Here is a 16,515-nt window from a genome sequence, read left to right as displayed (position 1 = left end):
TTTAACTTCATCAGAGCTAAAATGTACGTGCAGGTCATGCTCGTGCTATGAGGTTTTAGCTATGGTCCTATATTGTATCTCAGCTTGCATGGCAGATGGGATGGGTTCCAGGGCAGTGTGAGAGTGACGGTCCTCACAACCTCTGATGTATGCCAAGGTGTGAGACTGGATAAAGGTTAAAAGAAAGTCATGAAGGCGGGCCACACATGCTGTGAATACCTTGGTTCCTTGCCAGCCAGCCCATATGATGGACACGGCGTGTTTACTCCGTGCCACATGCTTTAAGCGCCGTAGTTCTCTCCGAGCCTTGGTTAGATGATATTTAATACATTTCAGAGGAGAAGTGAAGAAGCATTAAGAATACAAGTTAGAGACACAGGTCAGACAAGTCTGATTGATAAGAGGGAGAAGATTTAAGGAGACAGACCAAAAGGATTCATCATGCAAAGTGCCATGTCATGCAATCTACTGTACAATCTCTTTGAGCTGCTTCTCTATTTATGATACACCCTGCATACACGCCAAGAAAAAAGGTATGACATTGTCACTGGGGCAGTACCCTTCTTGTCACTGTGGAGGTACCCTCAGTGGTACATCTCATTACCTATGGAACGTAATCCACTGAAAGGATATTTTCTAAGCTGTATTGACTCCACACACCTCGTCATTGCCAGGCTTTTTATTAAATGGTTCTGTTTTAAAAAATTAAGTTTATAAAAAAGGTACAAATATCTACTTTTCCAAAAGATTTTTCGGTGGAGATCAGAATATGATAATCCACAGTTTTGGAAACTTAACAGCTAAACTTATTAAAAGTTACAAAGAAAAGAAAAAAAAAAAATCAAACAAAAGTATCTGCAAATAGGTGTTCCACAGACCTCAACATCACTGAATGTGACTGGCATTACTTGGATCGTGAAAAGGAGAAAATGCAACTAATTTCTAAAATTTTACTTTTGGAAGTATGGAAAAATATCCCTGCATATTTGTTTTTAAAAAATGGACAATTTAACTGGAAATTAAATGAATGAAGCGTGGTCTCCGTACATATATAGGAATAATGAATGACAACAAGCAGCTTTGAATATAACCGAATTCAATTATCACCTTTAAAGCTACTTTAACTTTAAAGCTAAGCTTCAGCTTCTCTAATCGTAATGACAATACACGATCATCCATGCATGATACTGCAAGACAGTCGACCATAAAACTTTTCTGATGCTTATCTGGAAACAGTAATGCCAGAGATAACATGTTGCTGAAATGAACAATGAGGCCCTTGTTCATCTGTGAGGTTCTTGGACTTATTCTGTTTTGTCTACAACATGAATGCAGGCACCAGCCAGTGTGTTTAGAGTTACGTTACAAGATCTGCTCAGGATTAAAGAAAAAAAAAAAATAAAAGAGCATAAAGAGATTCTTAATTCTTAATACATAATGATTGTCATATAGTAAACATTTTGCATTCAGTTTGCATCATGATGTCATGGTAGTGTGATATTTCACAGCCTACACGGGCTATCAAACTGGAAAAAAATTTTATATATATTACAAAAATAAATAAATAAATAAAAATGTTAGTATGTTTCCAGAATCCTCACCCAAATGCTACCTAAAAACGAGCAAAAGAAAATTAGTCACATCCAGCTACAGGAAGTTAGTGGATGACTGGACAACACAGTTTTTCACTGGTTGAGTGCTGGGGACACAGAGGGTCTTACTATTTGGGGGAAAACATGGTGGCAGGCTGGTTAAATACCTTAGTTCCCTGCCACGCTGCCCAAATGACAGACACAGCGTGTTTATTCCGAGCCTCCTCCTTTAGACGCCACAGTTCCCAGCGAGCCTGCAGGGGTTAGCCGAGGAGATCAGGCAGTGGCAGATAAAGGATAAGACAGTACAGAAAGGACAGAGTGATAGTAACAGTGACAACAGAAGCCCTGAGACAAGCAATAGAGTGGGAACAATGAGCAAAAGCAGTGGTGCTGTTCTCTAAACCAACTGTGTGGAGCCTTGGCAAAAGCCAGAAGAGTCTGGACGTCTTGACCTGAAAAGTTACACTCCGACCTGAAATGGCAACTGGGTGTTTGTTTTCTTTTGTAATTGATAATACTGCAAAAAGGAGGACAGAAGAACCAGTACCTGTGTTCCATGCCAGTAGGCTGCAATAGTGGTCACGGCCTCTTTGCATCTCTTTTGGTATTTCAGTTCACGCAGGATTTTGCGGGCCTAAAGGAAGAACAGAGCAGAAGAATGAGACAACAGCAGCTATGGCATAATCCTAAGAGCCACAGTGCCCATAAATGACCAAAGAGATTAAATAGCAACCCGAGTGCAGTTCCAGCTTCACAGTGCCCACAAATGACAGAAGAGAAACATCAAGAGTTCTTTACCAGCTTTAGACCTACCTTCCATCCTCTGATGAATGACTGAACCACGATGGATGAGCTCTTGATCTTCTGGTACTTCCGTTGTTGCTGCAATCAAAAACAAACAAAAAAGAACAGAGCTAAAAGGTTTATTGATGCATTTCAGCAGCTGATTACCAACTACTTCTCAGAAAGTGTTATATGTAGAGTACTGTGCAAAAGTCAGAGACCACCCATCATTTCCAATCTGCCATTAAGTATAAGTTATTCATTCGTCCTCCATTTGCTTTTAATACAGCTTCCATTTTTTCAGGAGACTAGCTTTCAGTTTTTCAAAGACTTTTGGGTCTTTTTTTTTCTTTTTCACACATCTAAAGGTGAACAAAAACTGAAAAGTTAAAAGTAGATTTTCTCACAATTCAAGTAATCCCAAACATGTTCAGTGATACAGAGAACACCCATTTGCAGATTCTTTGATTTTCCTTTCTCAGTGAAGTGGCCTGTAAATTTACACCAGCTCCTTCCTTTATTTGATTTGCAAATGTTCTTCTTTTGGTCTATTACTTTTTTTCAGTAACTGATTTTTGAAAGCTTTTAGACTCAGTGTTGAGTTGTCTTCTCACAGTAGAAGGATGGACAGAAACACCTGTGGATTTTTTTCAGATCTGAAGCAAGAGTGGAGCTTGATTTTCTCATTTTTCTGAAAACATTAAGTACTGTTTATCTGATGGAGTTTTGATGGTTTACCAGGTCTTGCACAGTTGTAATGAGTCCCATTCTCTCCATATCCTCTTATCATATATTGAACTCCAGTTCTATCACTTATATTCCATTGACTTTCTACTTCCTTATGCAAGTGCATTAAAATATAACAAATTTCCTCAAAAATATCAACTAAAAAAATAACACATGCTAATTAGGTGCTTTGACTGGAAATGAAATAATGAGTGGCCTCTGACTTCTGCACAGTACTGTAGAATTAAAAAAATTGAAACGTAAAATGCTGCTTATGAAACTATATATTTACCAACAATTCAGTCAAAAGAGTATAACAGAAGGAGATTTTCACATAGAAAGAAACTTACAGCATATCTGCGGTACCAGGCAGCCACCACCACCTGGCTCTTCTTCAACAATAGGAAATGTGTGCGGCACTTCCAGCCACGGTAGATCTTTTGGATGAGCGTGGCCAAGTCCTCCAGACACTGCCTTCTCCTCTCCTCCAAGAAAAATAGCTGAAAGAAACCAGAACAACAGTATGAACAACAGATGACAACAGAGAAACAATAAAATAAAATGAGATCATCAAGGTTTTGCTGAAGAAGAGTATGAGTATGACTATTTAGAGGTATAACCTGAAGCTAAATGATGTATTAAATGATACAACAAAAAACATACCATGAGAAGCATGACTCATCATTATTAAAGAATAACAGGATCTAGTATACACTGGAAATGTATCTGTGACCCCATAGTTACATCCTTTTTATATCATATTCACTGAAGGATATTATTGGTGACAACTGCCAAGACTAACAACAAACACCATAAATCTAGTAAAACTGCTACCACTGTCTTCCATGATTGGACCAATATTGACAATAGCTGCCAAGTCTGCCCTACCCCTAGCAACCATGTCTAGCAGATAGCTAAATAAAACTGTTTTCTCAGACAGAGCATGAGCTAGGGGCCAGGACTGGGAGTCCACTGAGAGCCAAGGGAGCCTGAATAAGATCCCACGCTGATAGAGCTTTGATTGGACAGCTGGAGATCGAGATTACAGAGGTGGAATGTACATGGAATAGATGAAACACCCAGGGCTTCCTTCCATCATGCCATCCATGATCTTAAAGCTTCACTAGAGAGAAATCCATGTAAGAGGGAGCTTCTCCATCACTCCTTTAGAGCTCCTTGGCTACAATCTGTTTTCCCATGCAAAACTGACAAACAGAGGAATGTATAAGTGAAACCATGTGTTTGACTGCTTGTTTTTTCTTTTGCTTTTTTTTTTGAGGGGGTTGATAATTATATTCGAGCACTCAGAGGAGTGCAACTTACTGCTTGGAAAGCTTTTGAAAACGTATGTTATACTGTTAAACACTTATATTAGCCTTTCTCATGTTGTCTTATCAAGTCTTGCAAGTCCATGCTGTCTGCTGATTCTGGAAACAGACATGTGCCAGATCATACTTCCAAGAGAGTTATAAAGGTTACTTATAGATCTGTTTTAGCTTGAAACTTCTCAGCCATGTCCAAGGACTTCATTTCTGTGAAGCCACATGTCTTTCTGTCTGTTCAACATTTTTTAAAGAGTGAAAAGCTACTCACCGTTCTGGGATTTCTGATGAAGATTTTGGAGCGTCCGTAGGAGAACTCGTCTTCTGGAACCTCCAAGTCCTTCAGGAGAACCTCCACACCTTCCCTGTATTTGCATAAACCAGCATGCTCTTAGCATCACACAAGGTCACACAATCATCACTCAATGCTACTGAACAATCTACTGAGTAATTAGAGCAGGAGTTCCCAACTTTTCACAATTCACAGCCCACACAGCTGACCAAAAAGCTTTTTTCACTTGTTGCAAAACTATTTTGGTTACACCGGGATATCATTTTGTCAGACCAATCAGTGAGCTTCAGTTACATATTTAGGCATTTCTGATGTGTTGTTTTCGTAAATAATTATCACAAAAATAATACTTCTGATTAAGTATTAATAATATAATATAATACTATAAAATAATACTATACTGAAAAATAGCCAAATTAGATAAATATCCCAATATTGTAATGAAGGTTTGTGGTAATAAATATATAAATAAACATATAAACAAACTGCCAAATAAAAAAAAAAAAATAGACTGCTGACAGCTTCCTAGCAGTATTACCATTGTCCACCGGTTAAAAACCACTGGATTACAGAATATCGAAGTACACTCCAACATGATTGCAATATCAGCAACAGACAAAGCAATTACCCAACCAAGGAGAATGTAGTATGATCTGGCAGACAAAAGACATAGTATAGTAAAAGATATCAATCAGTGTCAGTCTCAGTCTTGAGCACAATGGTGAGAGCACACCCTGTATAGATAACAGAACAGAACAGAACTGCTTAACCAGGCTTAAACTTTTATATGATTCATACTTCATAGACAAATAACTTTGTGAATCACTATTCAGTGATGACATAGTGCATGTGGGTGAATTTTGTCCCAACATGTTTGTTATTGGATACAGCTGTTTTCTAAAGAGCCTAGCCTGTGGATAGGGCCTGTCAAATAGTTGCCCTAGATAAGCAGCATAACCAAACCAGACATGTTGACATAACTGTCTACCTGCAGGATACTGTGGGAATTTTTCCCAAACAAGACATGGCAAGTTTAGGTCATTCGAGTTGGAGAAAAAATAAATAAATAAAATGTTGAACTCATAAACTAAGGTTAAACACCTGACAACATCATAAGGGATTATGTGTAAGAAGTCAAGCTAGATGCACTCGGAGTGGCAGTGTGCTTTGGCCACAACACAGAAAATGTAAAAGTTAATTTACAGTTTGTTGCCTCACCTTGCAGGACCCTTCCAGTGGGGCCAGGTCTGCTTGCAGAGCATCTTGTAGCGCTCCAGGCAAGGTTCATATGGCTGCCGGAAGGCATAACCTGCTCGCCTCACACGCACATTCTCCATGAGACCCAGGTAGCGCACCTGGTGGCATACCAATGAATCTGTGAAGACTTGTGCTGCCTTCTTGTCATTGGGCTTGATGCATCTGGGAATGCACAGACAATAACAAATAAGATTACTGGTTGACTTTGCTCATTACAGGAATCTGCATCTGTATGCGCTGCATCTGTAGCATATGGCTGATTACAACAGACAAGGGTACATTTACCTATACACAGTAAAAGAACAGGAAAAAGCTTTAGCACCCACAGGCTTCTATTACAAGTGTATGTGAACAGTTCTTTTTATATCTTTTCCTAAATACATGGAAACAAACTGAAGTCACTGAGTTGAGTGTATGCTACAGAGGAAGCAGACAGAGACCAAGATGAAAAACACTGCAAAATTATTTCAATATATCTACACTAAGTCTTCTTAGTGTTCAACTCCCCTAGAGCGTTAGCATCCTTACCTTATGTAGTTGGGGTTCTTGGTCAGTAGGTTTTTCATGAGCGTGCCTACTGAGGCTCTGAACTGAAAGCCAGCTGTAGGGGGCCTCTTCAGGTTGACCTTGGCAGGGTTGCCCTCTGGGAAAAGTAGTTTCATGAGGCTGTGGTTGGCCTTGTACATAGCCTGGGACAGGTCTCTGTACAGCAGGTCATTGTTTTTGTCTACAAAGCCCTCTACCCGATACAGCACCTACATGGGGAGCAAATTACAGAGAACTTCTCAGGCTTTGGTTTTCGTCTATGAACACATTTGTGGTTTTGGTTAGATTGATTTACGTCCAGTGTTTCCAGTTCTCTAGAGAGATTAAAGAGTTCCTAAAGCTGATTCATGGGGATTTGAGGCTGTATACTATAAATACATCTGTTGTGTTATTGTAATTGTTTTCATTACTGTAATGGGAAGGCACATAATGCATCTCTGATGCTGCACTCTATAAAATTACAGTTGTGCAAATGTTCTCCAAGGAGGCAGTAAGCTGTTAATAGTATGACTCAAATTATTTCCCAAGCTGGACAGCACAGCATGAGCTTTTGATTCAGAAATTTAGCAGAAAAAGCATGAGCTAAACATGGACTAAAGCACTGTTTGCATTATGTGACAGCTGTTGCATTTTTTGTGCATGTACGGTATACAGATGTTCGAACCTTGCCAGCATAGTGCTGGATGCGGAAGCAGTTGTGAGGCAGGCTGTGGTCAGTGAGGAACTTTGAGTTTTTGCTCAGTCGGCTCTCAAAGTGCTGGTGTTCAGCACAGACTGTGTTCAGCTTGTCCAGGAAGGTCTCGTCTGTTACCGTGCCTGGCCGCAGGCACTCCTCATCAAGCATGGCCAAGATCCCATTCTGGTTCTGAAGGAAAATGGATTAGAACACTATTAAAACACAGCTGAGTTTACATAATGAAATTAAGTGATTAGCACTAAGCATTTATACTACAAAATGAAAATGACAATGACATCACTTACATTTTCAATAAGATCGCAGATGATGGCATTGTTGAAATACTCAATGTTGGTCCATTCAATGCCCTACAAAAAAAACAATCAGGATCAAGATGTTTTCTTTTTGTTTTTCTCTGCTCTTTGCTAAGTTCAAATACTCTAGTGTAATCTTACAGAGTTCACACACAACTTGAGAGGTTTAAGAGAAAACTCAGATGAGCTTTTTATACTTGGCCAGCTTAATGGGCACTCCAGGTGTCTACAAAGATGCCAAGAGCTGTAGGCTAAGAAATAGATCAGATGATGTTTTGGTCAATTGAACCAAACAAGGGTATCATCTCCCAGGCTTCAGTAACAAGAACAACCCACAACATGGGTCCATGGTAAATGTAATGAGCTGGAAAATTGCTCTAGGCTAACTGGGATATGTGAACAGCTTTTGGAGGAGGGGATGAGTGTGAGTGGGAGGCCATGTGGTGGAAGAGGAATCTACACTATAGATTGGGCAGACTGCTCCCCAGATCCCAGTGTTCTTCCCCAGTCTCCAGAACAGTGGTATTTTCCCATGCACTGGGCTGGAGCTGGGCCAGAGAGTGGAATATCACAGCGTGGAGGTCACGGCTGCATAAGGGCACATACTCAGAGCTCTGAAAGCAAACAGAGCTGTGAGCCCTTTGGGACAAGCATGTTTACCCTTACTGCAGTGAGGGATCACTTCCGTCCCCAGACAAGCAGAGCAGGAGAGAGCAGAGGGACAGAGCGAAAAGCAGATAGGAGGATGAAATGATTCAGATTAACTTCATCTTAAGTTAATAAACTCAGAGTAAAGCTACTGAGTGAAAGTGGTTTATAGTTGCATCATATAAGCAAGCTCACACACGTTCTCTCACATAACTTTAGTTTCCAGTATAGTAAAAGTGGTCGAATGTGTAAACAATTATGGCAAATAAGATGAACTTTCCAGTGCACATCAAATGTTTGGGGACACCTTTTTTCTTTAAAAATGGCCCATGTTATGTGTATAATTTTCATTGTTACTTTAAATAGTGACAATCTTCCACGCATAAACACAGACTGTACCTACACTTATTATTCAGTTCATCAGGTTCATTTAACATAGAGGTGCAGTTTGTAGTTCTAGAAATACAGAATGTATGGAGCAGAACAGATGAAATACTTTGTTAGCACTAACTAACCACCACCAGGTCAGTGTCACTGCAGTGCTATGAAGGACATACAATCCAAATAATACTTGTCCTCTGGTGGTACTATGAGGGTCCTGACCACTGAAGAACACAAAAAAATTAAGCAGAGAAACAGACACAGTCTGCAATTGTAGAACTACAAAGTGCACCTACACAGCAAGTGGCCAGTCAAAGTATACACACTATATGGGCAAAACTATTGGGATGCATCTTTTATTCATTGAATTCATGTATTTTAGGTGTATAAAATCAAGCTATACACAGTCTGCCTTTACAAACATTTGTGAAAGAATTGGTCATTTTAAAGACCTCACTGAATTTGAGTGTGGTACTCTAATAGGACGCCACCGTTGCAACAACTCAGTTCACAAAATCTCTTCCCTCCTGGATATTCCACAACAAACTGTGAGTGGTATTATTGAAAAGTGGAAGCATTTAGGAACCACAGCCACTTAGCCATATGTGTATATATATATATGTGTGTGTGTGTGTGTGTGTGTGTATATATATATATATATATATATATATATATATATATATATATATATATATATATATATATATATATATATAGACAGAGAGAGAGAGAGAGATAGATATTGTTTGTTAGGCTTCACTAAGAAGAAAGGCACAAGAAAGTCTCTCACCTCACGCACATACTCCTCCTGCTCCTCACGCAGCGTTAGCTCAATGAAGATCTGCTGAAGCTTCTCATTGCAGTAGTTGATGATGAATTGCTCAAAGCTGTTGTCCTGTGGGATCAATCAGACACACTGTGAGGCTTAAAACCTAAGCATCATGTTTACTGGGAAAATTCAGATGCACACAGCAACCAAAGCTCTAAGCACAGCAAACGTCCTAGGGCTACAAAGCAGTGCACTCCTGCTACCTACTTGCATTATTTATCTTATATTTCTTTTTTATGACTGTACCCTAGTAATACAATCCTCTTTTAGGGCCCTTAAACTGAAATTACTCCCCTGTACAGAATTATAATGTACCAATGCAGATTTTCATTAGGGGAACTCTTTTTAATAATCAATTTTAATTGCTATATTTGGTCCAGACGGTGATATGGAAATTAACCACCCCAAACAGCTCAATATTGACAAATTAAAAGCAATTAACAAGGCTCAAAGCAATGTTAGTTCAATTTCTTATTTGCTTATGATGTTCAGGTTAGAATTCTTACTGAAAGCGCACAAACTACAAGGGACTTCTCTACAGGGGTGATTAAAAATGATGAGGATGAACACAAAGCAGAATGTTTTCTCTTTATCTTCTGAGAGGCTTTGTGTGTTCAACACTTCTATTCAGGAAAACCCCCTGTACATATGAATCCCTTTGACCGAAAGCCACAGCAAACATCAGGACTACTGGTGTACCTTTGGCACCAGGGAAAAGCCCCAAAACACATCCAAAAGACAACATATGGCACACTGGAAAGAACCAGCCATCTCTTTGTTGAACTTGGCACTGCCAGTTTTGACCTGGCATCCTTTCAAAGAGGGCATACTGGCACATCAGCCTGAAGCTGCAGTGTTCTGTGACTAATGAGGGCAAACAGAGAAAGGTGAAACCTTGTACAGTCACCTTAACAACTGTAACCCAGTAAAATCAGACCAATGGGCTAAATCAGCCATTCCCAATAGCCCAACAATGTGAAAAACACTGCAACTCCTAGGCTACTGTTTCAGCAACTAAGAGCCTGAGGCACAACCTTACTAAAGCCAGTGATGCAACATAAGTTACATTAACAGTACTGATGTTGCTTCCACTGGGTGTAGTGTTGCACATCGTGTCTGGCCATGCTGTACCACTGCTGTCTTAAATTGTAGAGCTAAAGGGTTGAATTAGGACTAGCATTAAAAGCTATAATCGCAGCATGCACACTGCCACATCAGATCCTCCGAGGAGTACTTACTCCATCCTGTTGCCCCAGACACATCAACACAAACAATAACAACATTAAGGAGAAAGGAACACAGTCAGACAGAAGAGCAAATGCAATGAACAAATGCAAATAAACAATGGTGAGCAGATGAGTGAATATTACAGTTACATATCCAGAGTTAAGGAAGCATGGTGCTGTCAAACTGCAAGCAAACACAGAAGTGGCTGTAGCTTAGCTGTGTCATGTGACCCAGGCATGTCATATGTGAATAGCTAATGATGTTCTCCCAAACTGTTTTAATTCCAAAAAAGTTAGAAAGTATAACTGGAATTAAAATAATTTGGGGGGAAATGTGTGTTGAATCTATGGATCAGTTAGTTGGAGAGGACATTCCATTTTGAACCTCATGCTGCTGTTTCTGTTAAATTATGTTTCCTTTAAAATGACCTATATCTAAAATGTATCTGTAATTTTAACCCCCCACCCCTATATCCTCTCATGGTTTTTACATGGTTTTATGCACCAAAAACAAATTATTTTTACATACCCATTTTACAGTCTCTCTTTATCCTGCCAAATCACACAGGCTGCTTATGTTAAAGTACCTTTAAGAGAGATATTGAAATGCTTCTGGTTTAATTGGCTGTCCTGTATTGAGCCTAATTTAAAAAGCAATCCAGGGTACAATACTCCTTATAAACTGACTAAACTGGAGTAGACAGAATAGGTGAAGATAAGTAAATGCTTTGGTTTGCATGACATCAAAAAAACTGAATTCAAAATGGGTTGTTCTCGCAGCTTTACCCCTTAACAAGCCATGGGCCTGTCAGTGGGCCTAAAGTTTTATTACACACTACTACAACCCAAAAACAGCTCCATTAGTTTGCACTAAAGTCCCTGTAGTTAATGAATAATAAGCCTTTGTATAAAATAAACCTAGACTCTTAAGGGCTTAATAACTATACATTGACTGTATGGACTGGGGAGTAAACAGCGCACTTTGCAGTTTGTTTTAAATTCACCGTCATATTTTCATAGGCATAAACATATTTACATAGGCCTGTTCAGCCTCCATCTGTTTAGTCCCATCAGTTTACTCTCTCAGATTACAACAATTTAGCTCCATTCATTCCGTCTACAGCTGATTAGCTCCACCCCTTCAACCTATAAAAATTAAGTCCTGAGCACTCCACCTATAGCTGTTTAGCCCCACACATTCAGCCTACAGCCATGTAGCTCCATCCATTCAGCCTATACTTGTTGAAAAAAAACTGCTACAGGACTCTTTAAGCCTAGACTGCTTTAAGAACGAGACATTATACATAGCAGCTAATCAGAAAAGAAACCATTTACATATCAGTCATTATCAGTCACAGTAACAGAAGCAGCCTACTTAAAGGAAAAAGAGAAGATGGATAATGGTCATGTAAAAATGACTTATGACTGCTGTTAGTGTACGAACGGAATAACTGGACCTCAGGGAAAACATGAAATACAAGAAAAATGTAGCACATTTTGGAGGCACTATTACCTTAACTTGGCTTGATAATGTGTTGTGATGCAGAGCAGTCAGGAGACATATGAGATGCTTTAGAGTGTTTTTAAATATCTTTTACATCACATTTAATCAACTAGACAAGTCTAAGGAGTTAATTGCTCCTACTGTTCTCTCAACCATGAGCCAACAAGCCTGAACAGAAACAGAAGAATGATCACAGAGAGCTCAACACTTATTAAACTGGGGCCAGCAAGCAGCAGACTGCATAGAGATAAATCTTACCTCAAAAATCTCAAAACCGTAAATATCCAGGACCCCCATCACCTTCTTCCGGGATTTGGTTTGAGCCTGAACATAAACAGTGACTATAAATTGCTGTACAGTGTTAAACATTAATGGCAAGAAAACAAAGACGACTTTGATGAACATACCTTGATGCTTTCATTGATTCGAGTCACCAACCAACTGAACATGCGGCTGTATATGTTTTTGGCAAGTGCATCACGAGCATAATAGGCCTACAATAAATAGAAAATTCAAATTATTTGCTTAGTATTCACCCTCTGAAAGAAAAAAAGAACATACATTCAATAAACATTTGCACTTTTAATGAGTGTGTCCAACTTTAAAAAAAAAACAAAAAAAAAAACAACACAACAACAAATACAAACACTTCTATTTTCAAAAAAGCCTCAAAAGGGTGAAGCCATGGCAAAATTAAATACTTCAATTTTTAAGCTGGAGCTGAACCATGAATGAGTAAAGTCTGTCATCTGTCAGGTCAACTTGGCAAAAGAACACAGTCAGAGCAGAGCGAGAGGCTGAACTCTAGATGACACTAAGCCAGCAACAGAGAGTGAAAACAACACTTGGCTGTCGTCACCGGAAACCTCATCGGGGCAGGTTTTGATTTAACATCATGAATGCATAGGTGAACATGTTGTGCTTAACACCGTTTCTGTCTTCAGTAAGGGTAGGCCTATAATTTCTCTCTACCTCTCCTCTTTCCTGCTGTGTTTGGTTTATCTGGCCGGATGTTTGTGATAGGAGAACGTGGCCTCCCGAGCGGCGCCACAGCTTTGTGGAATGGCTCCTTGTGAAAGCAAATTCGTAATGAGGATGTTTCAAACCAGTGGCTAAGAGACGCGCCAATCATAACCACTCTCCTTCCCGTCCAAGTGGCATTTCTGGAGCGGCACACAGCCATTCTTTTGACATAAGTGTCATTTAAAGTTTGGGACTCCACGAGGTCTCAAATTCTGACCTACTTTCACAGTTGTAGCAGACGTCTCCTGCTACATAATTGATAGGTCTTCATGTCGAGCAAAAAGAGCAGAGGGAGTAGGGATTGACATGTATTTACTATTTCAGAGGTGCAAGCACAGCTCCAGAATTCTTATTTGTGCATTTATGATGGAGCCATGTTGCTAAATATTTCAACATACAAGACGAGGCTCTAAGCCTAAAAGAAAAAAAATGCACTCCTACAATCTCCTCTTTTAAGGTCATTTACCCGAGAAGAGATGGAGACAAAGATCACTGCCTAAGGGTGTAGCGTGAAAGTGAGAATGATAATGGACAGGAAAGAGAACTAAAGATAAAGAGTGGAATAAGAGATCGAGGAGGCCAACCTGAGCAACGTTGAGTGTGGTGGACACCTTCTCCATCTTAGCCTCCACGGTGCGGAAGCTGAAAGCTCTCTCCAGCACTGACTGCTCAATTCCCAAAAGTTCACACATCTCCTTTAGATCTGGAGTAGGAACAGGTCAGAAGAGAGACCAAAAAAAGCAGTATGAGGATAGATGGAAACCATATTTTGGGTGAAAAGACAAATTATAACAATGCCGTGTCTGAGGAAACAAAGCTTAAATGTTTTGAAAATTCAGAATGACTTGAACAAATCAGTGTAGCCTACAAGATTTTACAAAAGACTAAGTGAAACTAATATTTTTGGTCATCTTTTACAGTGAATTGAATTTATGACCAGTTACAAACTAATGCCTGGAAGATGTGATTTCTGCATGTTGAGGCCTTCAGTGAAGGTTAAACCAGACACCACTTAAGTAGACCCTCTGCTGGGTTTTTTGGAGGATCTGGTCATGATTGGCCATAAAACCCCTCCAACCAAAACATTAAGGCAAACTGCTGCATAGTAGCCTAAAGCAGGTGTGTTAAAAGTGCACAGGAAAACATTAAGAGGCTTAAGCACCATAAGCAAATCTATCTTCCCCTAGACTATATACAGAAGTATAAATGTTGACACATTGCAGTACTGGCAACTGGACTGAAACAAAAAAATAATATGAATCAGAATGAACAGCAAGTACTTAAGTGACTTGGGATGGACAACATTCCTTACAAATGTCATCATAACTAACACCTGGATTTAGTGTTAATGTGAATTAACACTTGTTTTGCTTTAACTTAAAATAGCTAGTTAATCCAGGACACCTCTTCCCAACTATCTCAAAGACACTGGTGTATAACCAATTCCAAGAACAATGTGGTGTTCCACAAGGAACTACTTCCAATTGTAAGTAATTACTGTCTTGTATGCTTTAATGACCAACACAAATATCAATAGATGGCACTAGAGTTCAACCAGGTGTCCCAACAGACACTTGCATGCATAAGACATAGGTCCAGTTATTTCACATTCACTACTAGTATTCACATTACCCTCTCCAAGCCAATGTAATATTTATCAGCAAATCTAATATTGATAAGAACATGTTTTTTGCCTTTCTAGTAAAGCATAACACAGCAAGTGCGGTTCAGGCTGGAGACTACAAATAAAGAAATGTTATCTTATATGTTTGCACCACTGAAAGGGGTGAACAAACAAGCTCATCTTTTTACTGGGCAAAAGTGCTCACCGTTCTTGTCTTTGACCCGGCTCTCATCGAAGCCATTGACACGTGACTCAGGCTTGAACTCTATGTTGCCCAGCTTCAGTACAGCAGCCACCAACTCCAGCACTGACTGAACCTCATCCTCCATGAAGCCCACAATCTGCATGGCATTCTGAATGCAGGAGAAAGGCTGTCAGTACAGTCTTAATGACAGACATTTAACATGCTACTATAGAAGCTGTGAAGGGACACAGCAGACCTTACAAAAGACAGTAAAAGGGTCATGGAAAAAGACAATGGGGCCAAAAAAAAAAAAAGACATGGCTCTCTGTGGTTATGGAAAGCTTGAACTGATCAGGAAGACCTTTCAGGGCAACAAGGGGATTGTAAAGAGGAGACCTACACATGGCTTTGAGACTAAGAGACTAAATTCAGAAAAAAAAAAGTAAAAAAGCAACAGTGGTAAGTCTGAGTAATTTCTTTCTTCTTTTAAACCAAATGACTTCTAAGGATTATATTTCTTTTGCTTTAAGACACTGAATTATCATATCCTTGAAATCACTTGCATGGGTATACCCTCAACATCATAGTTTTTCATGAAAGGCCTGCCTTTTAAATACAGAGATAAAGTATACCCTCATTTCTTTCTCAGAGCCTCCAGGATATTTACATTCTCTGACTTATCATAGAATGATCCTTTAATAAATATAGTCGGTTTGTGTTGTGCGTCTTGTAGGCATGTAGGAATGTGAAGCAAGATGATCTTTGTAAAGTAAACACTTTCCGCACTAAATGTTATATTCTGTACATCCCACTATAACTGACAGCATAATTGTTTTGCCAGTGTTGACAGAAATTTAGACAAAAAGCATGACTTGTGACTATTTCCTGATGGTGCATCAGTCTGGACAAAGCACAATGGGTGAATATTCCCAAATTATTTGGATGTCATCTCTCAGTCACAGTGGGGTACAGACAGAGCCAAAGGTCAAGACTAGCTGACCAATGCTTTTTAAATGCAGAGCTGGGCTTAGAGCTATTATTCAGGAGAACTGCACGGCATTGTCCGACCTGTGGCCCTGCATTCAAACCAGCTCAATCCAGACACAGACATTAACTGATCATGCCCAGAACAAATCAAGACAAACAAGAACTTTGTAGAGAACACAGCCATGCCAAGACATCACATCACATACCCTGCCATCACAATAGCAAGTAGGCATGCCAGAGAAGGAGGAAGGACCAGGAAGGATACACCTGCTCTGTATCCTAACCACCTTATGCAGCATGGAAGCCTGAAGAATGAACTTTCCTCTCCATTTTAAAATGCCATGCCTAAAGCTTATATTGCATAACATACACTGCACGCTTTTGCTCTGAGGAGATCAAACTCCATCTCACAGAGAGCATGGAGAAGGACTGATCTAATCCAATCACATAAATCAGTCAATTAGAGATAAGAGTCTTAGCGCATATCTTATCTTGTAAAGGTGATAAAGGCCTGAACTGGACAAAGGACAGGTGACCGGCCATGCACTCTTTGTCTCAGTAAACTCGTAGACCTACATTTCATATTTAAAATTCAATT

The 16,515-nt window shown here is 39.6% G+C and overlaps 1 protein-coding gene across 6 annotated transcripts in view; it reads right to left on the bottom strand.

Annotated features, from left to right (window-relative positions):
- The window catches only part of myo1b (myosin IB), a 72,583-nt gene that overhangs the window by 6,471 nt on the left and 49,597 nt on the right, over positions 1–16,515 (bottom strand). For 2 of the 6 annotated variants that reach the window (XM_017710810.2, XM_017710812.2), the window contains exons 10-23: positions 14,952–15,099; positions 13,707–13,825; positions 12,507–12,593; positions 12,358–12,423; positions 10,608–10,613; positions 9,331–9,435; positions 7,503–7,565; positions 7,186–7,386; positions 6,504–6,730; positions 5,937–6,137; positions 4,698–4,791; positions 3,455–3,604; positions 2,409–2,477; positions 2,143–2,229 (exon numbers count right to left, since the gene is read on the bottom strand). In XM_017710810.2, coding sequence (XP_017566299.1) covers positions 2,143–2,229; positions 2,409–2,477; positions 3,455–3,604; positions 4,698–4,791; positions 5,937–6,137; positions 6,504–6,730; positions 7,186–7,386; positions 7,503–7,565; positions 9,331–9,435; positions 10,608–10,613; positions 12,358–12,423; positions 12,507–12,593; positions 13,707–13,825; positions 14,952–15,099 — 1,623 coding nt within the window. Of the gene's footprint in view, positions 1–219; positions 307–1,759; positions 1,847–2,142; positions 2,230–2,408; positions 2,478–3,454; positions 3,605–4,697; positions 4,792–5,936; positions 6,138–6,503; positions 6,731–7,185; positions 7,387–7,502; positions 7,566–9,330; positions 9,436–10,607; positions 10,614–12,357; positions 12,424–12,506; positions 12,594–13,706; positions 13,826–14,951; positions 15,100–16,515 lie in introns of all 6 variants that reach the window. The other 4 variants (XM_017710811.2, XM_017710813.2, XM_017710808.2 and 1 more) reach the window with 3 other exon arrangements.

This window comes from Pygocentrus nattereri, chromosome 6 (assembly GCF_015220715.1).
Source record: "Pygocentrus nattereri isolate fPygNat1 chromosome 6, fPygNat1.pri, whole genome shotgun sequence".
Taxonomy (NCBI): Eukaryota; Metazoa; Chordata; class Actinopteri; order Characiformes; family Serrasalmidae; genus Pygocentrus; species Pygocentrus nattereri.
The sequence above is the reverse complement of the archived record's forward strand: the minus strand, read 5'-3'. Positions and strand labels throughout refer to the sequence as shown.